Raw genomic sequence first — 27,012 nt, forward strand, 5'->3', positions numbered from 1 at the left:
TTGTTGACACAAGTGGATGGCCGTCCCATAGCTACCAAATATGCTGTCGCACTGTGCCGGCTCGGGAGCTGTTGTGGGCTGACGTGCCTAGGTGTTGTGGCGTGGTTACAGCCGTGTGCGTGACGGTAACGCTATGCTATTGGGCGCCTGATTTCCTTATTACATTGGTCTGCCATCGTTAGCCTCTCGCAACTCTGTCAGTGACATGCTACAAGTTTAAAGTCGCATACCTACCCTAAAATAATTCTAAAAACCCGCTAAAAAATCTCATTTCCTTAAAATTATCTTGTGCATTTAGAATATTGCTTTGTTTCTTTTCGTGGATAGCTATCTCGAATTCCTCTAGTAAATCAAGTTTCCTCCCTTTCTTTTCTACATGCAATATTTCTACGTTGTCTTCTATGCTATTAAGGGAATGGCCTGTTTCATATACACTCCTGGAAATTGAAATAAGAACACCGTGAATTCATTGTCCCAGGAAGGGAAAACTTTATTGACACATTCCTGGGGTCAGATACATCACATGATCACACTGACAGAACCACAGGCACATAGACACAGGCAACAGAGCATGCACAATGTCGGCACTAGTACAGTGTATATCCACCTTTCGCAGCAATGCAGGCTGCTATTCTCCCATGGAGACGATCGTAGAGATGCTGGATGTAGTCCTGTGGAACGGCTTGCCATGCCATTTCCACCTGGCGCCTCAATTGGACCAGCGTTCGTGCTGGACGTGCAGACCGCGTGAGACGACGCTTCATCCAGTCCCAAACATGCTCAATGGGGGACAGATCCGGAGATCTTGCTGGCCAGGGTAGTTGACTTACACCTTCTAGAGCACGTTGGGTGGCACGGGATACATGCGGACGTGCATTGTCCTGTTGGAACAGCAAGTTCCCTTGCCGGTCTACGAATGGTAGAACGATGGGTTCGATGACGGTTTGGATGTACCGTGCACTATTCAGTGTCCCCTCGACGATCACCAGTGGTGTACGGCCAGTGTAGGAGATCGCTCCCCACACCATGATGCCGGGTGTTGGCCCTGTGTGCCTCGGTCGTATGCAGTCCTGATTGTGGCGCTCACCTGCACGGCGCCAAACACGCATACGACCATCATTGGCACCAAGGCAGAAGCGACTCTCATCGCTGAAGACGACACGTCTCCATTCGTCCCTCCATTCACGCCTGTCGCGACACCACTGGAGGCGGGCTGCACGATGTTGGGGCGTGAGCGGAAGACGGCCTAACGATGTGCGGGACCGTAGCCCAGCTTCATGGAGACGGTTGCGAATGGTCCTCGCCAATACCCCAGGAGCAACAGTGTCCCTAATTTGCTGGGAAGTGGCGGTGCGGTCCCCTACGGCACTGCGTAGGATCCTACGGTCTTGGCGTGCATCCGTGCGTCGCTGCGGTCCGGTCCCAGGTCGACGGGCACGTGCACCTTTCGCCGACCACTGGCGACAACATCTACGTACTGTGGAGACCTCACGCCCCACGTGTTGAGCAATTCGGCGGTACGTCCACCCGGCCTCCCGCATGCCCACTATACGCCCTCGCTCAAAGTCCGTCAACTGCACATACGGTTCACGTCCACGCTGTCGCGGCATGCTACCAGTGTTAAAGACTGCGATGGAGCTCCGTATGCCACGGCAAACTGGCTGACACTGACGGCGGCGGTGCACAAATGCTGCGCAGCTAGCGCCATTCGACGGCCAACACCGCGGTTCCTGGTGTGTCCGCTGTGCCGTGCGTGTGATCATTGCTTGTACAGCCCTCTCGCAGTGTCCGGAGCAAGTATGGTGGGTCTGACACACCGGTGTCAATGTGTTCTTTTTTCCATTTCCAGGAGTGTATATGGTTCGCAACAGCTGATTTTTCATAATTTCCTAACCTGAACGCATCTTTATGTTCTTTATACCGGATCGCGAATGATCTTCCTGTCTGCCCTATATATTTTGCATCACAAGTTCTGCACTGAATCTTATAAACTCCCGATCTTTCAAACTTATTTCTCTTCTCGCCAATATCGTGCTTAAGGCTGTACCTCACTAGGTTATTAGTCTGAAAAGCTATTTTAACATCGTATGGCTTAAAAAGATTTGCTATCTTTTGTGAGACTGTTCCGTAGTATGGCATCGTGATAATTTTCACTTTCTCTCCATCAGGTTTATTCTTTTTTCGCTTATTACTTTTCCGTAACAGTTTTTTAACCATATCTATTCTGTAACCGTTGTTCATCGCTATTCTCTTAACGGTATTTATTTCAGTCTCCCTATCTTTTTCGCTCATAGGTATATTGATTGCCCTATGCACGAGACTACGGAAAGCAGCTTCTTTATAAGCCTGCGGATGGCATGAATCATTGGAGATCACGGCATCAGTCGTAGTTTGTTTTCTATAAACGGAGAACGCGCGTTTGTTGCCCTGCTTTTTTATATTCAGGTCCAGGAACTGTAAACCATTGTCAGTTTCATACTCTACGGTAAATTCTATTTTATTATGTGCGTCGTTGAACTTTTTTACTATTTCCTCAATGTCCTCACGGGAACCATCGACAGGTAACAGAGTGTCGTCTACATAACGTTTGTAATAAACAATTTTATCCATAATGTTATCGTCAGAATTTAGAACTTTATCTTCAAGGTCATTGATAAAAATGTCCGCCATAGTTCCTGAAATACTGGACCCCATGGATAACCCATCGTCCTGAATATAAAATTTGTTATTAAACGTAAAATAATTAAAACTTGTAATGGGCTGTAGGAGTTCAATAAATTCAATTGTCTCTTGCGTTGAAATTTTACCGTATTTAAGGAAATTTCTCTTAAAGATTTCTATAGTTTCGTTAACCGGAACACTGGAGTATAAGTTCTTAACAAGAAGTAGAATGTGTCATGGTGTGGTCGTGTTTTTCATGGAGGGTCTTCTACCCCTTGTTGTTTTGCGTGGCACTATCACAGCACTGGCCTACACAGATGTTTTGAGCACCTTCTTGCTTCCCACTGTTGAAGAGTAATTCGGAGATGGCAGTTGCATCTTTCAACATGATCGAGCACCTGTTCATAATGCACGGCCTGTGGCGGAGTGGTTACACGACAATAACATCCCTGTAATGGACTGGCCTGCACAGTCCTGACATGAATCCTACAGAACACCCTTGGGATGTTTTGGAACGCCGATTTCGTGCTACGCCTCACCGACTAACATCGATACCTCTCCTCAGTGCAGCACTCCGTCAAGAATGGGCTCCCAGTCCCCAAGAAACCTTCCAGCACCTGACTGAACGTGTGCCTGCGAGAGTGGAAGCTGTCATCAAGGCTAAGGGTGGGCCAAATCCATACTGGATTCCAGTATTACCGATGGAGGGCACTACGACCTTCTAAGTCATTTTCAGCCAGGTGTCGGGATACTTTTGATCACATAGTGTATCTTCACGGAAGTGTTTCCAAATCGTTGGATTGGACGCAGAGGACCTGTACCTTGGCCGGTCCGTTCCCCGCATTTGGCGCCTTTAGGCTTTCTGCTGTGTTAAAAGCTGAAGCCGGCCGTAGTGGCCGAGCGGTTCTAGGCGTGCGTCTGGAACCGCGCGACCGCTACGGTCGCAGGTTCGAATCCTGCCTCGGGCATGTATGTGTGTGATGTTCTTAGGTTAGTTAGGTTTAAGTAGTTCTAAGCTCTAGGGGACTGATGACCTCCGCTGTTCAGTCTCATAGTGGTTAGAGGCATTTTTGAAAAGCAGAAAGACGCTCTCTATTTCGCACTTGTGTGTCTCAGAACGGGTAGGACTGATGCGCTAGCGTAGCGGGGTGGAGATGGTTGGCATCGACTGATCGGTACATTCTACTCTTCCTTGCCCGCTCAGCGCATAGCTTAGTTGTCATATTGTGTGTTAGGCTTGCCCAACCGACGAAGGAAAACATAAGACCCACACATAAGAACAGCATTGATTGATATTCTACACTCATGCTCATAAATTAAGGATAATTCTGATACATGGTGAAACAACGCTCTGGTGGGCGGTTTTCGGGTTTAAATCACCTCGGCGATGACCATGCGGTGCATTTGACCTGCGGTCGTCGCACTGTGGAGCTGGCAGCAGTCCACATACGCAGAGGTGTGTTGGTGCATGTCAGAGTACGTACGGTGCAACGAGTAAGTGTGAAGACGTTTTCAGACGTGCTAATGGTGAATGTGTGTTGAAAATGGCTCAAAGAACACATATTGATGACGTTATGACGGGTACAATGCTACGGCGACTGGAGCCTGGTCAAACACAGCAGGTCGTAGCATGGGCCCTCCATGTGCCACAAGGTGTGATCTCAAGATTATGGCATCTATTCCAGCAGACAGGAAACGTGTCCAGGCGCTACAGTACGGGACGTCCACAGTGTGCAACACCACAAGAAAACCGATGTCTGACCATCAGTGCCCACAGACGGCCACGGAGTACCGCAGGTAGCCTTGCTCGGGACCTTACCGCAGCCACTGGAACAGTTGTCTCCAGACTCACATTCTACAGACGACTGACTTTATTCGCCCGGAGACCAGCAAGGTGCATTCCACTGGCCCCTGGTCACAGGAGAGCCCGTAAAGCCTGGTGTCAAGAACACAGTACATGTTCATTGGAACAGCGGTCACAGGTTATGTTCACGGACGAAGGTATAGTCTGAACAGTGATTCTCGCCGGGTTTTCGTTGCACGTACACCCCTGCATGTCTTTGTCAGAGGAACTGTAAAAGCTCAGGTGTATCTGGACGTCATTTTGCACCATTTTTCACGGGTGCAGTGGGTCCCACCTTCCTCCTGACGGATGATGACGCACGGCCCCACCGAGCTGCCATCGTGGTGGAGTACCTTGAAACAGAAGATATCACGAATGGAGTGGCCTGCCTGTTCTCCCGACCTAAACCCCATCGAGCACGTCTGGGATGCTCTCGGTCGACGTATCGCTGCACGTCTTCAAACGCCTACGACACTTCAGGAGATCCGAGAGGCAGTGGTGCAAGAATGGGAGGCTATACCCCAGCAGCTGCTCGACCACCTGATCCAGAGTATGCCAACCCGTTGTGCGGCCTGTGTACATGTGTATGGTGATCATATCCCATATTGATGTCGGGGGTACATACGCCGAAAACAGTGGCGTTTTGTAGCACGTGTGTTTCTGGACGGTTTTGTCACCAATACTGTGGACTTACAGATCTGTGTCGTGTGTGTTCCCTATTTGCCTATGGTATTAGCGCCAGTTTTGTGTAGTGCCGCGTTGTGTGGCACCACATTCTTCAATTATCCTTAATTTATGAGCATGAGCCGGCCGCGGTGGCCGTGCGGTTCTAGCCGCTGCAGTCCGGAACCGCGGGAGTGCTACGGTCGCAGGTTCGAATCCTGCCTCGGGCGTGGATGTGTGCTATGTCCTTAGGTTAGTTAGGTTTAAGTAGTTCTAAGTTCTAGGAGACTGATGACCTAAGATGTTAAGTCCCATAGTGCTCAGAGCCATTTGAACCATTTTTTATGAGCATGAGTGTATATATCCATATGATATATCTCCTATGTCTCCTTAGACTTATTCTGCACGCTTACGTCATTATCTTGCAACCGGCTTTAGCTGTGCGTTCTCTGCTTCGTCACCAAAAAGCCTAACAAAAGCCGGACAGGACGGACTTGGATAAATTTTTTAACGGGACACTATGGCAAAAAGCCGTAGATATCCGATTAAAGCCGAACGCCTGGCAACTATAATCGCAGCACTGCCGCGGTGAATTTCGCACGCTGTGAAATCGCGCCAATGTGGGAAAGCCTAATTCTGCGTTCTGAAAGAATCTGGTGACCATTAATGTAAAGCAAGAGCAGTGCTAGGTCTGTTACTCATGCCTGAGCGTGATGTGCCGCCTCTGTGTGATTTAATCGCGGAGTCTAGTGTGACATTCTGCAGGCACGCTTTACTTCCATTGATAAGCATCGACCTGAAGTTCTGATAAGATTACAGAGAAATACCAAATTCCAGAGCCCTGTAGTGAAGATAAGATGAAACTAGCAACAAAGTCGTTGTCTTTTGTCGCCGTTTTCGCCGCCCGGTATGTAAATATATGAATCATGTTTTCTGAAGTCTCAAGAGCATTGTGCAAATTTTGTGGTGAAGTTGGGAACTTTTTTTGGAAGTTTGTTTACGAAGAGTTTGGATACTTAATATGATGGAAATGTAACTACAGCTAAAAGTAGGCATGTGATAGTGTAATCGTTGTGTATTGTGAAACCGGTAAATATCTGGATGACGTTTATCATACTGTGAGAATCTGAAATTGGAGTCAGACAGCAAGTGGACAATAGAAAAATGCTTTAGACATGCATGGTACTTGTAGTGAGGTGTTTTACCCTTCTGCATGCAAGCAAGCTACTTACTATCTTCGTCTGACGTTATGTGTTACAATTCTTCAATAATTTTTTTTTACGTATTTCTTTACAATAATTATTTATCTTCGATGTTCACTTGTGAGTACTTATACAACATATTTGGTAACCATAGAGTGTGCCGTAAACAGTGTCTGATACTGCGTGACGCTATTTATTATTGCAGGGGGGAATCTTATTTATGTTGACAGTTATTTTCGCTACATAAATGTGTTAATGCTTAGGGCGAAATGTTTTTAAAGCACGCTGACGGTAGACGTATTTATGAATAAGACAAAAACCTGTTAAAAACTTTGTTGCGCTGCAAAAAAATTTTGACAAGTTACGTCGTCATACGGCACACTAAGTTTGAATGATACTTAAAACATGCCCGTTATTATAGAATATTTTGTGTGTACAGGTAATTCTGTGGGAGCAAATCGGCTAAACAAAACTGGGAGCTGGATGACGCTATGCCATTCACCAGGCCCGCTTGATTCCACAGCAGTAACCAGACTGTGACACTTACAGAAGGTGGCTTTCTTGCCAAATTGCACTGATGAAGTGTTCAAAAAAATAGCAGGCTGCAGTATGGATGAATGAAAAAGAGTGAAAATATTAACAAGTCGATCACAAATGTTTCACAACTGCAAATAGTCTTTCTTTCTTTTCAGCATAAAACAATATTTCTTGTATTACATCTGTTTTAATATCTCGTTTTTATTGCAGAATTATTCCAAATTCCATTTCTCTGTAATAAAATCCAGCAAAGTCCTTCATAAGTTTGTCTGCAAAGAACAGAAAATTAGTTAAGTCTATTGTTACGTCACTAAAGCCAGGTTCATACATGCAAGTAAGGTCACGCCTCACCTCGTGACATTCTGTAGTGGCACCGTGAGTTACTTGTCACACAGGACGCAACAAATTCTACGTACTTGCATTTGTCGGCGGATGAATACGATATTGCCGTGACTGTGTTATTCTGAATCACGAAAATGCATGCACACGTTTCCGTAGGTACATAACATCGTAATGTGGTATAACAGAACCTCTGCAATATCGTAGAAAAATAACTTTCGATGTTATTTGGATCTTAGCAAGAAAACAAGTTGCAGAGAATATAGAAAAGACGCTATTTACAGCGCTCCAGATATTGTTTCAAGTGTTCGCAAGTATATATTTTCTCAATCAAATTTATGTATACTATGTCACGAAATATTTGAATGAAACATTTCATATGCTTTCATTTCTCAGGAGTGTAAAGAATTTACCACACGACCTTGACAAGTACCTCCACTATGAATTCCCCTTTGGTCATTAATACACTCTATTATCATTGTTTGTTGCTACATTTTGTTACTATATTTAAAGTTTTTTCATGAAAAGGATAGCCCCTATACCCTCACAGCCACAGTCATAGTTCAGATGTCAAACTGCGCTGCAGACAGCTCTCAGAAAAACCTCGATTTTGGCGCTGACTTCTACCGATTTTGGCGCTAAGCGTGTAAGCGAAAATGACCGCTCTGAACAGACGAGACTCAATACAGGAATAAAACGCCACGGGCGCTGCAGTAGACTCACTTGTATCGAGTAGTCGATTGAGACAAGAGAGTCGATCGTGTAGAAATGGGGCTTGAGAGCGCTCTATACTTGGCCGAGAGATATTCCACTCTTGGATGTTAAATAATATCTTTGCTCTTTGTGAATGCCATCTGTTTGTCAGGTGACAGCGGATGCCTGACTGGTGGTGTCGGTTGTTGCAGCCGAAGTCGGCTGCGGGCATGCAGAAGAAGAAGAGCGGCAGCGGTGGGGGCGGGGGCAGCGGAGGCGGCGGGGGCGCGCGGAAGGCGCAGGCGGCGCAGGCGGCGCTCGAGGAGGAGCTGCGCGCCATGGCCGGCTCGCCCGACGACAAGCTGGCAGCCGCCTGCCAGAGGGCGGGCCGCGCGCTCGCGGACAACGCCAGGCTCAAGGTACGCCACGGGCGCTTCGCTCCGTTCTCCCCACACCGCGTGAAAAATACTGTCCTATTAACTATTTTTCAACTTTTGTGTTTCGGGATGTTCCCATACAGTCATCTTATTAGTGTATGTCAATTGAGACGATACGAAAGTAAGGGCAACACAACTCCCAGTCCCCGAGTGAGGAAAATCTCCGATTCGGCCGGGAATCGAACCCGGGCATCTTCGCATGGCAAGCCGCTGCAGTGACCGGACGGACTACTAGTAGACTTCACTGGCAGCGTAGCTGTGTCGTGTTTCGTTGTCTGCATTCGGTTAGTTCCTCTGACTAGCGTATTACGATGGTTTTATTGTGGTTGCGTAATCATAAACTTCCCCCAACAATGTTACCAGTTTGTTCTCGGCCATGGCCTCATCTGAATTGAAACTGCAGTCAAAATGGGCGATGCAGTTGGATCTGAACGCAGTAGAAAATATCGCAGAGTTCTGTAAGCTGCACTGACGTGGTGTCTGCTCCCCAAGTAGTCTTCCGAGCACAGTGGAAATCGAAGCGTCGGATACTGTTGGCCAGGGCTTGATTTCGGCCGGGACGGCGTTCCGGCATCTCACTGGGACAAGTCGGCTCAGGAGATTTAAAATAAAGCACATGTATTAAACCACAACGTAACTATAATTTACCGCTGCGCTGATGGCAGTGAACGTGACGATGGCTGACCAACGTGATGCAATGGGTAGCGCCTTGGAATAAGTAGGGGGGAGAGAGGGTAATGTTTTTCTTCTATCTTCCATTGATACCAACTGAGGCGCCACACACGGATCAGCTGCTATGGTAAAAATGGCACACGGAATTAACGTTTCGTGAACAAGTACTAGAGAAACGGTCGTGTCACTTATTTGCAGCAATGACTTTAGTTGTAATACAACTAAATACTAAAAGACAAATGAAATTTAAAGCATTTACTAACGTCTAACTTCGTCTCATGTCTGATTGTGAGCTGTTTTTCCTGACTCTTCGCGAAGTCTGAATTTTACTTGCCCCGATGGACCAGGCATATCTTCGTCATTCATCGTTTAATGCGTTATTAACAGATACTCGACATATGTTCAGCGAGCATCTACAATGCTACTATATGAATGTTGCGGCTGGTAGCAGTTGAAAGCATAGCGCTATAGTCACGAGGATTACCTACTTGGACCGGCATGTAACGAGCAGAAAACTACGCAGCAAAGTGACGCCGTGGGGCAGACTGTAGCATCTGTATTTTATACAAAAATTGGGGTTTTGTTGTTTTGATTATAAGAAGATGAATTTAAAACCTGAATTTCAGAACATTATTTTGTAAAAAAGATTATCATTGTAAGTTTTATCACAAGTTTTAAAAAATCGAAACTTGTGGCTGGAGCAAGGGATGATTCTGCGTTCCCGCACCTAAAATTTTACAAATTAAGCAGTCCTGTTGGCTGAATGGGTTGTTACACGTATGACTAAACTATTCAGGATCAAACTGACTTATGTGAAGCAGTCGAAATTTCAGAAGGGATGCCAGCTGTTGTATTCCTGAAGTTAGCATTAGTTAAAATGAAATAACCACAGTCGTCACAAGCTTGTGCGCTCACGACATAAGCAATCAACGATTCACACACAACACAATCGACACAATTAGTTGACCATAAAACATATTGCGGATAATTTGGCGGAAACATTCATTATACTTCTATTATATTGTTGTCGAACAATCACCAATACCAAGGAGAAGCCACACGAACCGAGTTGCAGAGAAAGCGGATGCCTGGTTGAGATTCATTCCAAGAATCTTACAGGAACGTTAATCATCAGCGAAAGAGATACGGTAGCTTACAGAAATAATTTAGTTGCAACAGGCTGCAGTTCTTCTTGTCTAGCGGTCTGATTCTTGAATCTGAAAATCTCACGTGAGGCCCTTGCCGTTGGTTTGAACTAAATAAATTTCAAGATTGCTGCTGCAGCATTTTCCACGTAAATATATTTCTCTCATTTTGGTATATCATACAAAATTTAGATTTTTCACATTAACAAAACCGAAATTACATTATTCGCACAATACTAAAAAATATGTCCGATCACATCAGAGGCAAGCTTACGACTCTCATACTCTGCGGAAATAACCGTATTCCAAAGAATGAGATTTTCACTCTGCAGCGGAGTGTGCGCTGATATGAAACTTACTGGCAGATTAAAACTGTGTGCCCGACCGAGACTCGAGTCTCAGTCGGGCACACAGTTTTAATCTGCCAGGAAGTTTCGTATTCCAAAGGGTTCACAATTTTAACAAATGAATTTCTACTAGTTTCCGTTACATTATTAATTTCGATTATTATTCCATAAACGAATCCATAAATATAGTAAACAGTACAGGATTGCGTTATTATTTATTATTATTATTATTATTATTATTATTATTCACGTTTGGGCCCTACTGGACCACGCGAAGTACAATCACGGGGCATTCAGTTATTTTCTTTTAGACTTTCTCTCTGCCCAAATTGTTTTCATTCTCTCGGAATGAGCTCTTTTCCTTTCATCAGACCATGTGGTTCCAGTTTTCTTTGGTTTTTCAGCTTGACCAACTACCCAGTCATGAATTTTTTGCCTAAATAATTTTCTGTCTTGAATTTCATGTTGTTTTATATCTGCCTCTTTCATGTCCTCTTTTATAGCAGCAATCCATTTTATTGTCTCAGATTTAGCTTTACTTCGATTTTCGTAGAATTCCACTACTTGTTTAGTTAGTCTGGTAGCATCCATTCTTTTAATATGCCCATAAAATTTTAATCTGCGTTTTTTCATATCCGAATATATGCTGGTGTATTGTTGAATTTCACTATTTGCTCGTAGCCTGTATGTTCCTTCTTCAGTATATTTTGGACCAGAATTTTTCTGATTACTTTTCTTTCTCTTTTTTGGATTTCTTGAATGTCCTTTTTTCTGTTTAAAATTAGCGTTATTATTATTTACATTTTATGGCCTTCATTGGACGACTCTAGCCAACTTTATACAAAGAATTTTTCAGTTTTCTGTCATCCCAGTACTTCTTCATTCTTTCGGATCTCATCCTTCTTTCTTCATCGGAAATCACCCTTCCTGTCGTCTGTTTGTTGATTGTGTAATAAGTAATAGAAATTTTAAATGTGCCAATAGCTCGTAATTTCAAATGTTTCTAAAAAAAATAATTTTAACTGTACATTCAAAACTAGCACTTATCGATTATTACATACAGACTAAATCGTTTTATAAAGTAATTCACTGTCATAAATTTTAGCTTGAAATACAGAATACTGTGTATAAAATTATACAGAAGTTTTCAGAAAAGTAACTGAGATAATATTGACCTGTCCAAAATTCAAAAAATAATGCTGGTTTCGACAACTACTGTTGAGGAAAAGTAATGCTAGAGGATGATGTGTCATATGGTGGGTGTTTATGTAACCAAAGCAGCCGAAGTGTTTGGTGTTTCAAGAGGCACCGTATCGAAGATTTATACCGCATACAGGGATAACGGATAGAGATCATCCGTTAAGTCACAAAGCGCACGAGGGTGTGTTGACTGATCGTGACGGACGTTCATTGAAGAAGATTGTGAAAAAAAAATAGAACTAAGACAGCTGTAGGGGTCACTGCAGAACTGAATGCTGCACTCATGAACCCTGTCAGCACCACAACAAACGAAGAGAGCTCCATAAGCAGGGAACTACAGCGCGAGCTGGAATTCTAAAACTAGCCAGTGATGCAGATGCTCGTAACAGGAAAACGTGGTGCCGAAGCCATAACAAGTGGGCTGTGGAAAATTCGAAGAACATCGTTTGATGGGACGCCTTTGATTTACAGTTTCCAACTCCCGGGCGAGTTTACATCCCAGGAGTGAAACATGGCTGGCGTCTTTTTTGATATGGACACCCGTAGCGTGGTATTCCATGGACTCAGTGTTTACTGTGCAAGGTCACATCACTGCCAAGTATTGTGTGCTCATTTTCGATGATATTATCCAAGCTGCGGTACAATGTTTTATTTCTAGACGACGGGGCCCCTGTTCGTACAGCTCACATCGTCAGGGACTGGTTTCGTGAGCTCTGTCGTATCTCGCCTGCCCACCACAGACACCATATGTCAGTATTATTGAGCTTGTTTGGTTTACCTTGAAGAGAAGAGTGCGAGGTCCTTATCCAGCTCCATCACCATTACCTGCAATTGCCACTTGGTTTCTTTGAAATCCGTGTAGGATCTTCATTTATCCACTCCGGGAGGACTGGACGCTGTTTTGAGTGGCAGTGGTTTTTCTGCACCGTATTAGGCTGGTAATGTGTTGTGCTTTTGATGTTTTCATATTTTTGTCCAACCCCTGTATCTCGCGATACGACCAGGACGGAAAAAACGGAGAAATCTGAGCTCGTGCAGAGATTTATGGGCAGTCGCTCTTCGCGAACGCAACAGGGGAGACAGGGCAGCGATAACTGTAGCGGAAGTACCGCCCGCCAGACACAGTAAGGCGGCCTGCGGACTAGGTGCGGATGTAGAAGCTCCGCTTCGGTAGCGGTGCGGCGTAGAGAAGCGCATCGCAGCGATGAGGCAGCGTTCCGTGGCCTGAGCCAGCCGGCGCGACTGCCGATACCGAGCCTTATCGCTGCTGCACTTTGATGTGCGTGCGTGGGAGGGGGGGGGGGCACATGCATTCCTGGCGGGGCGATACGCTCGCCCTGTGCGGCGGGCAGCTCCTCGACACAGAGCAGTGCAGCCACCAACCTGGGGGCCTCTTCCCGATAAAGCCTCTCAACTGCACACGTCTTCAATATTACCCGCCGTATTGCTTTCCTTGACAGTACCTGTTGTTAGACTTCATTCGGTACACGGGAGCAACCGTTGGTCGCAAATTCACAGTTGTACAGCTACGACCGTAAAACAACAGCCAGTCGGCGAAGAGCGCGCAGAAGCGTGTGAATTTAAAAAACTTGTGAAGAGTAAAAAATACAGGATTTTTTACCGCCAGAAAGTTCTGCGGCATATTAGAAATACTGTCTCCAATATTCAGGAGTTTGATTCGTGCTACAAATGATGTAAAAGCCATTATGTTTCAACCAATGCCCAGTGCCACACCTCCTTTTCTTCACCACTTTGTGCTATGTTTTATTATTTCTTGCCGTCAAAGAAGACACCTGTATAGTGTAGGAAGCTCTGAACCCGTTTACGATGCGATTAATTACTATGTATTAAAGAAATGAAATGCACACATGGTGAACCACACAACTCTAACGAAAGCTTTAATAACGTCGTTTGGAAGCGACGCCCAAAAACATTATTTTGTTCACCTACTATTGTTAGAATTTCCTCATACGACGCGTGTCTGGTGTTCAATGATGCTAACATTTGAAGGGTCAGGACCCTTATGAGACTAGGATTTGACGTAGGCTTCTTCACTGAAAACCTATTGGATAAAATTGATGATATGCGTATTACTAGTTCTGAAATGTCAGTGGAGGGTATTGCCAAAATGCCACCCCAGAACGATCAGACTAGGAGAAAAGAGCTACATGAAGAATAAAGAGCCTAACTGTACGGCTATAGCCAACACTACGGTACTTATTTAATATTTTTTCTGATTTTGCCGCAACTTTCATTTTTCAGCGTAAAAGGAGCGTATTCTGCCGAACCATTGCAGATAAAAGGATGAAATTTGCTGCAGACTTTGTACGTACTATAACACAACTTCCTGTGGTACAAAATTTTTCACAGTGCATGACTGTCAAATTTATTTAAACGTCTGTGATATAAAAGTTGCTGTTTGTCATACACATCAGCACATCAATTTTAACAAAAATAGTTGTGAGAGTTCAAAGACTGATATTAAAAAACAGATACACTGATTTGTTTACTGAATTACTGAGAATAACCTACCACATTTTGAAAGCGATAAATAAAATAACCACTGATAAAATGTTCATCATGTGATGCTACGTGTTCTAAAAGTATCCAGCAACATCCTGATCAGTTTTATTTGACAAAAAAATGAAAAAGAGATGTAGATTATTATAGCCAATAACATAATTACTACAAGTGCAAGATTTTTTTCAGTTGTCTCTCAAAAAGTAAAATTAGCTTGTGTACCCGCGTATTTTCTCATACGTTCCCCCTTAAAGAGTCCGTTAATACTTAAATTCCCTGAAGATAACGGTTTCAGTTCAACACTTAAACCAAGCCAATTTTAAAATTCAATTTCTGGCTGGTCGCTTTAGATGCGAATTTACTATGATACGTAGAGGGTAAAAATTTAAATGTGTGTGGTCTGAGGCGCCTTGTCGCGGTCCGCGCGGCTCCCTCCGTCGGAGGTTCGAGTCCTCCCTCGGGCATGGGTGTGTGTGTTATCCTTAGACTAAGTTAGCTTAAGTTAGATTAAGTAGTGTGTAGGCTTAGGGACCGATGACCTCAGCAGTTTTGTCCCATAAGACCTTACCACAAATTTCCAATGTAAATGTTATGGCATTGTTGACTGGGATGTCCAACGGGGCTGGTTCAGCTGCCGGTCGGAAAGGGTGTTATTCCTGCGCCCCTTACCTTGCGGGTAACACTGTGAAGTTGCATAAGTGATTCCTATATCGAAGGAAGGAAACAGGAGTAATCCGCTTTATTACAGAGTTATATCGCTACCGTCGATTTAGAGTAGGATTTCCGAACATACACTGTGCTCGAACGCTATGAATTACCTCGAAGAAAGTGATTATTAACAAACAGCCAACAGGGATCCAGAAAATATCGTTCTTGTGAAACACAACTATGGCTTAATTCTCACGAAATAATGATTGCTATCGACATGATTTGCTGTCAGGAAAGTCACAGTTCGTAGTAACTGACGGAAAGTCATCAAGCAAAGCCGAAGAAATATCTGCCATCACGCAAGGAAGTGATAAAGGCCTGTGCTGTTCCTAATCTACTTAAACGATTTAGGAGACAATATGAGCGTTCCTCTTAGATTTTCTGCAGACGATGCTGTCATTTACTGTCCTGTAAAGTCATCAGTCGATCAAAAGCAATTTCCAATTGATTTAGACAATGATTTGGTGCGAAAATTGGCAATAGGCTCTAATTACTGAAAAGTGTGAAGTTATCCACATGAGTACTGAAGAGAATCCGCTGAATATCTCTTATACGATAAATCACACAAATCTGAAGGCTGTCTTTCAACCAAATACTTAGGGATTACAATTACGAATAACTTAGACCAGAATGACCATATAGATGTTTGGGGAAAGCTAAATAAAGGCTGCGTTTTATTGGCAGAACAGTTAGAAGAAGCAACAGGTCTACTACAGACACTACCTAGACTACGCTTCTCCGCCCTCTTCTGGAGTATTGCTGTGCAGTGTGGGATCCGCATCAGTTGGAATTGACGGAGAACATGGAAAAAGTCCAGAGAAGGGGTGACAATCATTAAAACAAAGATGTTTTTGTTTGCGGCAGGATCATCTCATGAAATTTCAATCATAAAGTTTCGCTTTCGAGCGCGAAAATACTCCGTTGGCGACCACGTACCTAGGGACAAATGGTCGTTGTGAAAAGTAGAGAAATCAGAGCTCACAAGGAAAGATTTAAATTGTTCGTTTTTCCCGTTCGCTTTTCGAGAGTGAAACGGTAGAGAAATAATTTCAAGGTTGTTTGATGAAACACTCTACCAGGCACTTAATTGTGAACTGCAGGGTAAGCCGGCCGCGGTGGTCTAGCGGTTCTGGCGCTGCAGTTCGGAACCGCGGGACTGCTACGGTCGCAGGTTCGAATCCTGCCTCGGGCATGGGTGTGTGTGATGTTCTTAGGTTAGTTAGGTTTAAGTAGTTCTAAGTTCTAGGGGACTTATGACCTAAGATGTTGAGTCCCATAGTGCTCAGAGCCATTTGAACCATTTGAACTGCAGGGTAATCATGTAGGTGTAGATATAGATATCTGACAGTTACATGGTGTACGTATTTGTACAGACTCGGTGAGTAATGGGTGCGTTTAGAGTGTAGTGTAGCGTAATGTTGGTGTTGCGCGATGATGACGAGAGGAGGCAGAGTGTGAAACCTGGTGCCGGGACATGCCTGCTCCTGCCGATTAGCACCAAGGGGACCGCCGACGGCCAGATACTGGCAGTGAAAATTTGTTTCATCACTAGGAGTCGAACCGATGTACCTCCTAGTCGCGAGTCATTGCACAGGGGTGCGTCAGCGTCCTCGGATGCGGAGACGGGTTTGTACTGGCTAAAGCTTGAGTACCGCCGGCCGCTGTGGCCGAGCGGTTCTAGGCACTTCAGCCCGGAACCGCGCTGCTGCTACGGTCGCAGGTTCGAATCCTGCCCGGGCATGGATGTGTCTGATGTCCTTAGGTTAGTTATGTTTAAGTAGTTCTAAGTTCTAGGGGACTGATGACCTCAGATGTTAAGTTCCATAGTGCTTAGAGCCATTTGTACAATTTGAAAGCTTGAGTATTAAATCAAATAACGCTAAAAGTACCGAAATGCCGCTGATTTGACAAGATCCTGTAGTAAGACAGCCAACCCTTGGTGCTGTAAAGACTAAAGGAAATGATTTGAATTTTGCTAATAAAGAGGATGAATGAACTTTTACTCTAACAAGTACAACAAAACAGTAAAGATGAACTAAGATTGTGCTTGAAAAGAGAAATAAAATTTTAAACTGCCATTTCTTTCATCACTTTTTTTTTTCTACAGCAAGTGCTCGAAATTCCTGCCTCCGAAGTCGCTACATAGTAGACAGTGTCAAACAAATGATCAACCACCACAGCAGCAGCTTTGTCGGGAAAAAAACAGCGCAGCTACACACACCCAAGCAAGTTCGCTTACGGGACAAACTTGGGCACGGTCGTAGGTGACTGGTTTCGTTCTATGGCCATATCTCTACCCCCTCGATCTGTTAGTTGAAAAAACTTTGTTCGATTTAACGCCCATTATCCTGATTTGGCATAATTATGAGGCTGTTTTCGTCTACTCCTGTTATTTCTGTTATACCATGCGGCTTCTATTTAGCTGTATTCAATTTAGCAAGGATTTGCTTGATCGCATTATATGTTGTTTTTTCGAATGAACTTCATTCTAGCAACAAGTAATCCCGTATCTACCGCTAGGAACCGAGCGCGGAGGCGCAGTGGTAAGCACACTGGACTCGCATTCGGGAGAACGACGGTTCAATCCCGCGTCCGGCCATCCTGATTTAGGTTTTCCGTGATTTCCCATCGCTCCAGGCAAATGCCGGGATGGTTCCTTTGAAAGTGCACGGCCAACTTCCTTCCCCGTCCTTCCCTAATCCGATAAGACCGATGACCTCGCTGTTTGGTCTCTTCCCCCAAGCAACCCAACCCAACTCTACCGCTAGAAAAAGCTGTCTAATGTACGAAGTGCTTTGTCTTTTTGTATTTGTCTTCTTTTCTTTGAACATAACCAAACATGTAACATGCAGGAACGCAAAATGCACTTTCGTGAGGTAGCACTTTCTTTCTCCGACCACTGAATTCAGGATCGATAGGCCCGTGCGTTTTGCTGAAGATGTAGGTCACTGGTCGGTGACTCTCGGGACAACAGTTCACAGCGCTGTTATCTTGTGACTATTCCATAAAGAGTTCCGCACATGTAATGCTGTTCACATCCTTTTAGAAGGCCATTTCCAGTGTCACAGAAAAGAGTATATAGTTCCATCTAAAAGAATTCGGTATCTTTATTCGGTAGCTACAAATGTTAACTTTTAATTTCATACGTCAGAAAACTCTCATATTTTCTGCTATAACTTAGCGAAAATCACACGACAATATATTTAGTCATTATGGATGTATTTAGAATGCCCTATCTTAACTGTCTTACCATATGCAATGTTAATACTAACAACAGGATTGATTCAGCACTTACTTCGTCAGTACAGATTTCGATCCATTTCTCTCTACGTTCTTAAAGTATCAGGCGTTACATTTTGTGCAAGTTCTCGAAAGTCTAGTAAAATAGGGACTGGTACATATATAGACTATTATAGCTGGTCCTATTGCCACTAAGTCATGTCATTGTAATCAGTGTACGAAAAGTGTGAAAGACTTAAAAGTTAGTCTTCTCAGCCATTAGCAGCGGTTAGCAGCCAACATCAGAATTACTAAACGGCGAAAACGGTGGACGGTTCCAGTGGCAGGTTGCTTATCTAGCAGTGTACAGGACCAACAAAAATTTTATTTTCAATATTTCATACCGTTATTTATCGAATTTAAAAATTTAAAATGTTGTCGTAATCTACTCATTAAGAGCTAGTAAAAGTTGAACGCAATAAGTCAAATATTAAAGTGAGAAACTGTATTTGTCTACAGGCAGCTTTTCACGACTATGTTCGTCCAGTATTTGAAAACAAGATCTTTTCTCTACTCCCAATAAACTTTTCACACACTTCCAAATCTTTTCGAAACCTGTTCTTGTTGACCCCCCTCCCCGCCACAAAATAATAAAAGGAAAAAAGAACATCGTTTACTTCATTTTCTCTGTGCATGCAGTTTCTCTCTCTCTCTCTCTCTCTCTCTGCAACACATTTTGCAGTGATGGTTCAAATGGCTCTAAGCACTATGGGACTTCTGAAGTCATCAGTCGCCTAGAACTTAGAACTAATTAAACCTAACTAACCTAAGGACATCACACACATCCATGCCGGAGGCAGGATTCGAACCTGCGACCGTAGCGGTCGCTCGGCTCCAGACTGCAGCGCCTAGAACCGCACGGCCACTCTGGCCGGCTTACCGGTAGTACCATATACCGCTAAACAGCTCTACGCTGTTATGCAAATAGAGTAGAATTATTGTCGAACGTTTCGAAAGGAATCTACACGCATCTTCATAAAGCCAATCGCCTTCGCGTCATTTAGATTATACTACGTGTGTCTTTAGTTTCAGTAGAGCTGTGCAGACATACATACTTAGGCAAATCTCTCCGTATAGAGTAAATTTTCACTATAATAAACAGCAATATTCATAAGGGGATCTGATTTCCACTCGACGGTGCATTCTTCCTAATATTGTAATATGCAGCAACTAATGAACAAACAAAAAATTAACCAAAAAGCTGATCTTCTAATGTTTGGAACGTCCACTTGACAGAAAGAGACACTGACAAACTGACGACAGTCAACGAAATGTCGCCATCAAACATCCTAAAAAAGCAAAACGGATTCTTGAGAAGCTGAAAATCAGTTAAAATTATACTTTTAGACAGGCTGAAACACAGTAATCAAAATCACAGTTATCATAGTTACTTCTTTAATCTTTCTAGGCCGGTTTAGTGCAGTGGGGTGGACAGTGATTCACTAAACAACAATGGATAGTGGTAACTCAGATATTCTGTTACTCAACGAAGATGAATTAATGAAAGCGTCGCAGACAGCAGGCATGCTGGAATTATTACAGGTCGCTACTTTATTTCACGTGCGCCCTAACACTAAAGAGTATTCAGCAAACAGGAGCAAGACTATATTACACGATTGTTTTACGCGAAACACAAATGTTGAAAGTGAATTAAATGTTTCATTTTACTTTTTGATTCGAAATTATTTTACAAATGAGGGTAGTTTTGCAAAAGTTCGAAATGATTTAGGCCATTATACTACAGCGATTATCTTCAGATGTTACTGCAGCGTTTTACGTAACTATACATGGTTCCCACACACCCGCTATTATTCAAAAAATGCATAACTTTTTATCTGTTTAGAGAATCGGGTTTCTGTTAAAACGTTTCGCAGCTCTCAAGGCTTTCTTCCTGTGCCCTTTTGCTGCAGATTTGATTTGTATCGCATCAAAATGGCGACAGACGAGGAGAGGGCGTAATGCGTCATCTGGTATGCAAAATCCGAATATGTGACAACGGCACCGGGAAATTATCGACGCAAGTATGGGAGAGCACAACTAGGAAAAAAAAACAACCATAATTAGATGGCTCAAAAACTTTAAAGAGACGGGAACTGGCAGATACCTTCCTCGAAGTGGACGTCCCCCTGTGTCCCAAGCATGTGTTCAAGGAGTGCAAGATGCATTTCACCGCAGCCCCAGGAGTTAATTCGTCGTGGATCACGCGAATTGAAGGAAGCACGGTTAATGTCCATAAAGTGTTACGGAAGCGGTTACGTTTTTTGCATATAAATTTTGCAAGTAGTCTAAGCATTGAAGCCAAACTACCGTCTTCTGCGGTATGCATTCGCGCGTTCCATGCATGCCTCCATAGATGTTGACAACGACTGACTAAAAAAGCGCCAGTTTTCAAGTAAAGGAACGTTTCACATTTCTGAACATCTAAGTTGCCATAACATTAGGACTTTGGGCTCCGAAAATGAAAACCACACACACACACACACACACACACACACACACACGCGTGAACAACTTCATGTACCCCGGTGGATGTGGCATAATGCAAGATCGGGTGATAGGCCCATTTTTGTCCGTAGAGAAAACCATAACAGGAAATTCCAGCATGGTGGTGCACCTCCAATTGGAGTCTGAATGTGAGGGATGTGCTGAATAACACATTTCCTGAGAGATTCGCGTTGGTCCCACCGCATGGTTCACGTAGTCTCCCGATGTTACGCCATTAGACTTCTTTTTGTTGCCTTAGGCCGGTATCACATTTTCAGATTTTCTTTCACAAAGAAATTTAATCAAATATTCATTGTAGTTTCTTTCACAAAGATCTTTGACGTCACAGATTCTTCAGAATGGCCGATGAAAACATTGCTGTGCTCTGCAGTTGCGTGTACACAACTATTTTGTATTCACGCTTGGAAGAGGAGTAGAAGAAAAGAAAAAGGAAACGTACTTGGCTGAAGCCGTGAGTTTCACGGCGAAATGGCAAAAGCATTCAACAAAATGTGTTACGGGAGCTGCAAGTTGAGGATGTAAAGCAGTACGAAAATTACGTGCGAATGGACGACAGTGCATTTCAATATGAGCTCAAAAAAAGTGGCTCCTCATATTACGAATGCGAACACTCACCTCAGAAGCGCCATATCTACACAACACAGACTTGCCGTAACACTGCGAGTTCTTGCAACAGCGGAAAACTACTCTAGTTTACAGTAATACCGCAGTGCACGTTGACCGAAATACGAGAGACGTCTGAAGCTATTTATTCCTATAAAGGAATAAAGGAGGATCATCTGAAGGCATATAAATGTTTAGTATGTACCCATTGAGAAATATTTTTATTTTTACAACAGCTGTGCATTTTCTCCTTTACATCCTTAGGGGCACATTCTGGCCGTACTTCAGGCTAACGGCCTCCGCAATTGTTTTTATAGCTCTCGCTTCTTCTTATTCTATTTTTGTATTCGGGATGCCGCAAGTTATGCAGTGGTTCATCTGCCTCGTACATTTCTATTAGGCAGATGCGGCACACTTTTAAATCTCGAAGCTATGTTGATAAAAATCAGATAACAGACAGCTGCAGCGGTGCTAGCGCTTCAAGCGGTTACATTTCTCCATGCAGTAAGAAGACGGACACTTTCTTTGATCGAATCTGAGGCGAGGCAATAGATTTGATCAAAGAAAATTTGAACTAGGTCAAACTTTGACAAAGTTCTGTGTTACACATTAAAAATTTTATTTGCCAGAGAAACTTCGTCAAACAAAATTTGATAGTGTAATACCTCCCTTATGTCCAGGATTGCGCGTACACAACACCGGATTGCGCGAACACACCAGTCAATGACAATGGTACCCTTCGTGCAGGTATCGATTAAACAATCAGAACTGTTGATGTCGCAATGCTGACGCTTACATGAGCAGAACTCGGACATCGCCTTGTTCTGCAAGCGACGACTAAGACACACTTTGCAGGCTTCGCATAACAGAAAAATACTTTGAGAGCTGCAAAACTTTGAACAATAAACCACGATGCTCCATCTCATATAGTTCCCAAAGTATGATTTTCTGAAACGATAGAGGAACTCCATGGACAACCCCTATTGCCCGTCCGCCCTTCAGATGTCGCTCTGCATCACATCTGACACGAACTGTGTATTATTCTGTCCTTGTTAGTAACAGCTTGGCCTATTAGTCAGTCAGTCTGACGTTCAAGATTGTGTTTTTGTGACGTAACTTAGATGGCTACGTCTCATGTGCATCTTCTTCGCTGCTTGCCTGGCGGGCAATAAAATACTTGATTGGTCCTCATTGAACATGGTTCTAGGAACAGAAAATTGTTTTGCATTTATAAAACTGTGAAGACAAAGAATAACTTTTCAAGTTGCCTTTATGTTTTTATTTTCCTTGGTTCATAACATTATTCAGAGTATGCACTTCAGTTTAATTTTTTTCTCTTACAGGAATTTTCTGTACGCTGCCACTTCTATATGCATTCTCGTATCTGCGGACATCTGATGATAGAGTACCAGTTTAGAGAAAGCGTCTTAGTGTTTTCAGTGAAGAACTAGTACTAACGTCTCTGGCATTGTCTCCGTCTTCGGAAAGAGAGTGACAAAAGAATGTGAAACTTTGGCGTACCTCATAGTAGGTGGTAAAATCTATTTAATATTTAGACATCGACGTTATTTATTTCTATGTTGGAGGCAGAAACAAACAGAGATACTTCATAGTACAGTGTAAAAATTAAGTAACGTACGGAAATGACAATAAAAACATCAACTTCTATAAAAAAAATTCCCACGATACCCGTGACTTGTATAATTTGATTTTGTGATCACAAACCTCTTTGTCCACACCTTTTTACAATAGGAAATCTCTATATAAGAGCCACACATTGCAAGGCACCACTGGGGTTATGGAAGTACACGCACGTATTAAATCAGTGATCTGAATCGAGCACCCCCTGTTGATATGGAGGCCGCCCCATTGTAGTTCAGATATGTGATAATGAGGAATGCACGTGTAAACTGAACAGATGGGTAGCCCTGACAAATAAATCATATATCTTGTATTAAATTAATGATTGTGGATATACGGGAGGGTACGATCATCCTTCTTTTCCCTTCTGACTGGTCTGACGCGGCCCGCCACAAATTCCTCTCCTGTGCCAACCTCTTCATCTCAGAGTAGCACTTACAGCCTACGTCCTCAATTATTTGCTGGTTGTATTCCTTGCTCTGTCTTACTTTACAGCTTTTTCCCTCTATAGCTCCCTCTGGTACCATGGAAGTCATTCCCCGATGTCTTAACAGATTTGCTATCATCTTGTCCCTTTTCTTGTCAGTGTTTTCCACATACTCCTTTCCTCTCCGATTCTGCGCAGAACCTCCTCACTTCTTACCATATCAGTCCACCTAGTTTTCAACATTCGTCTGTAGCACCAAATTCTCAAATGCTTCGATTCTCTTCTGTTTCGATTTTCTTCTGTTTCGATTTTCCCACACTCCATGTACCACTACCATGTACCACTGTGCCCGAGACGTACATTCAAAGAAATTTCTTCCTCAAATTAAGGCCTGTGTTTGACACTATTAGACTTATCTTGGTCAGGAATGCCCTTCTTGCCAGTATAGTCTGCTTTTGAAGTCCTCCTTGCTCCGTTCGTCATTGGTTATTTTGCTGCCAAGGTAGCAGAAGTCCTTAACTTCATTATTTCGTAGCCAACAATCATGATGTTGAATTTCTCGCTGTTCTTATTTCTGCTGCTTCTCATTACTTTAGTCTTTCTTCTATTTACTCTCAATCCATATTCTGTACTCATTAAATTGTTCATTCCTTTTAGCAGATCATGTAATTCTTCTTCATTTTCATTCAGGACAGTAACGTCATCAGGGAATCGTATCATTGATATCCTTTCACCTTGAATTTCAGTTCTACTCGCGAACCTTTCTTTTATTTCCATCATTGCTTCTTCGATGTACAGATTGAACAGTAGGGAGCGAGAGAATACATCCCTGTCTTACACTATTTTTAATCCGAGCGCTTCGTTCTTGGTCATCCACTCTTATTATTCCCTCTTGGCTCTTGTACATATTGTGTACTACCGGTCTCTCCCTATAGCTTACCACTATTTTTCTCAGAATTTAGGTCTTGCACCATTTTACACTGTCGACCACCTTTTCCAGGTCGACAAATCCTATAAACATGTCTTGATTTTTCTTTAGTCTTGCTTCTGTTATCAACCGTCACGTCAGAATTGCCTCTCTGGTGTGTCTACCTTTTCCAAAGCCAAACTGGTCGTCATGTAGCTCATCCATAGTTTTCTTTTCCATTCATCTGTAAATTATTATTGTCAGCGACTCGGATGCATGAGCTGTTAAGCTCATTGTGCGATAATTATCGTACTTTTCAGCTCTTGCAGTCGTCTGAATTGTGTGGATGATGTTTTTCCGGAAGTCAGATGGTATGTCGCCAGATACATACATTCTACACACCAACGCTCGTAGTCGTTTTGTTGCAACTTCTCCCAATGATTTTTGAAATTCTGGTGGAATGTTACGAGTATCTATCACTTCTGCCTTTTGTTTTATCTTACGTGCTCCAAAGCTCTCTCAAATTCTAATTCTAATACTTGATCCCCTGACACTTCTACATCGACACCTGTTTCTTCGTCTATCGCATCAGACAAGTCTTCCACTTCATAGAGGCCTTCACTGTACTCCTTCACCGAGCGAGGTGGCTAGCACACTTAACTCGCATTCGGGAGGACGACGGGTCGAACCCGTGTCCAGCCATTCTGATTTAGGTTTTCCGTGATTTCCCTAAATCGATTGAGGAAAATTCCGGGATGGTTCCTTTGAAATAGAACGGCGACTTCCTTTCCCATCCTTCCCTAAACCGATGGGACCGATGACCACGCTATTTGTCCCCTCCTCCAAATCAGCCAACTAATGGACTCTTTCCATCTATCCGTTCTTTCCTCTGCGTTTAACAGTAGAACTCCCGTTGCACTGTTAAATGTTACCATCCATGCTTTTAATGTCACCGAAGGTTATTTTGACTTTCCTGTATGTTGAGTCAATCCATTCGACAATCACTTCGTTCTCGATTTCTTCACATTTTTCATGCAGGCATTTCGTCTTCGCTTCCCTGCAGTCCTATTTATTTCATTCCTCAGCGGCTTGTACTTTTGTATTCCCGAATTTCCGTGATCATTTTTGTACCTCCTTCTTTCTTCGATGAATTGAAGTATTTCTTCTGCTACCCATGGATTCTTCGCAGTTACCTTCTTTGTACCAATGTTTTTCTTTCCAATGTCTGTGATTGCCCTTTTTAGAGACGTCCATTCCTCTTTAACTGTACTGCCTACTGAGCTTTTCCTTATTGCTGTATCTATAGCCTTAGAGAACTTCAAGCGTGTCTCGTCATCCCTTAGTATTTCTGTACCCCCCCCCCCTTCTTTGCGTATTGATTCTTCGTGACTAATCTCTTGATCTTTAACCTATTCATCACTACTACGTTGTGATCTGAGTCTATATCCGCTCCTGGGTACGCCTTGCAATCCAGTATCTGATTTCGGAATCTCTGTCTGACCATGATGTAATGCAACTGAAATCTTCCCGCATGATCCGGTCTTTTCGAAATATACCTCCTCCTCTTGTGATTCTTGAACAGAGTATTAGCTATTATGAGCTGAAATTTATTACAGAACTCAATTAGTCTTTCTCCTCTCTCATTTCTTGTCCCAAGCCCATATTCTCCTGTAACCTTTTCTTCTACTCCTCCCCCTACAACTGCATTCCAGTCTCGCGAGACTATTAGATTTTCATCTCCCTCTACGTACTGTATTATCCTTTATCCTTTCAGTACCCTCAAATACTTTCTCTGTCTCTTCATGTTCAGCGTGCGACGTAGGCATGCATTCCTGAACTATCGCTATCGGTGTCGGTTTGCTGTCGATTCTAACAACAACCCTGTCACTGACCTGTTCACAGTAGCTCTCTGGCCTACCTTCCTATTCACAACGAATTCTATTCCCGTTATACCATTTTCTGCTGCTGTTGATATTACCCTATACTTATATCTTCTGACATTCCACGCACCGACTCGTAGAACATTATTCTTTCGTTGATTATTCAATCTTTATCTCACAGTCACCTCCCCTTGGCAGTCCCCTCCCGGTGAACCGAATGGGGGGCTATTCCAGAATATTTTGCCAATGGAGAGGTCAGCATGACACTTCTTCAGTTACATGCCACATGTCCTGTGGATAGACGGTGTGTTATTTCATGCAGTGGCTTGCATTCCTTCTGGATCGTCATGCCGTTGATCATTGCCGATTCTTCCGTCTTTAGAGGCAGTTTCCCAACCCAAGGACAAGATTGTCCTGAACCTCTGTCCGCTCCTCCGCCATATTTGACAAGGCCGTTGGCAGAATGAGAGTGACTTCTTATGCCGGAAGTCTTCGACCGCCAATGCTGATCATAATCAAAGTCTAAGCGGTGGCGGAATTCGAACCCGGAACCGTGGACGATTTCATTACTAATCAAAGACGCTAATCCTAGACCACGGGTGCATTCGTTATGATCTGCAGAAATTAAAGTGGAAGTCATTAAAATCATAACTTATTGACAAAGTTTGACTGTATATAGAGCCAAACAGGACGTGAAATTTACAAATCTTATTATCACGCAAATCGGAGTGCAGGAAGGAATCTGAATCCGTGCAAATTAGTCCCTTGTGATACTGGATCGCAAAGGATACGATAAGGAGGAA

At 43.4% G+C, this 27,012-nt stretch overlaps 1 protein-coding gene across 2 annotated transcripts in view; it reads left to right on the forward strand.

Moving 5' to 3' along the window:
- The window catches only part of LOC126181131 (alpha-taxilin), a 244,805-nt gene that overhangs the window by 187,125 nt on the left and 30,668 nt on the right, over positions 1 to 27,012 (forward strand). For both annotated transcript variants that reach the window (XM_049924748.1, XM_049924747.1), the window contains exon 3: positions 8,151 to 8,357. In XM_049924748.1, coding sequence (XP_049780705.1) covers positions 8,151 to 8,357 — 207 coding nt within the window. The remainder of the gene's footprint in view (positions 1 to 8,150; positions 8,358 to 27,012) is intronic.

The sequence above is a fragment of the Schistocerca cancellata genome, chromosome 1 (genome assembly GCF_023864275.1).
Source record: "Schistocerca cancellata isolate TAMUIC-IGC-003103 chromosome 1, iqSchCanc2.1, whole genome shotgun sequence".
NCBI classification, from domain to species: Eukaryota; Metazoa; Arthropoda; class Insecta; order Orthoptera; family Acrididae; genus Schistocerca; species Schistocerca cancellata.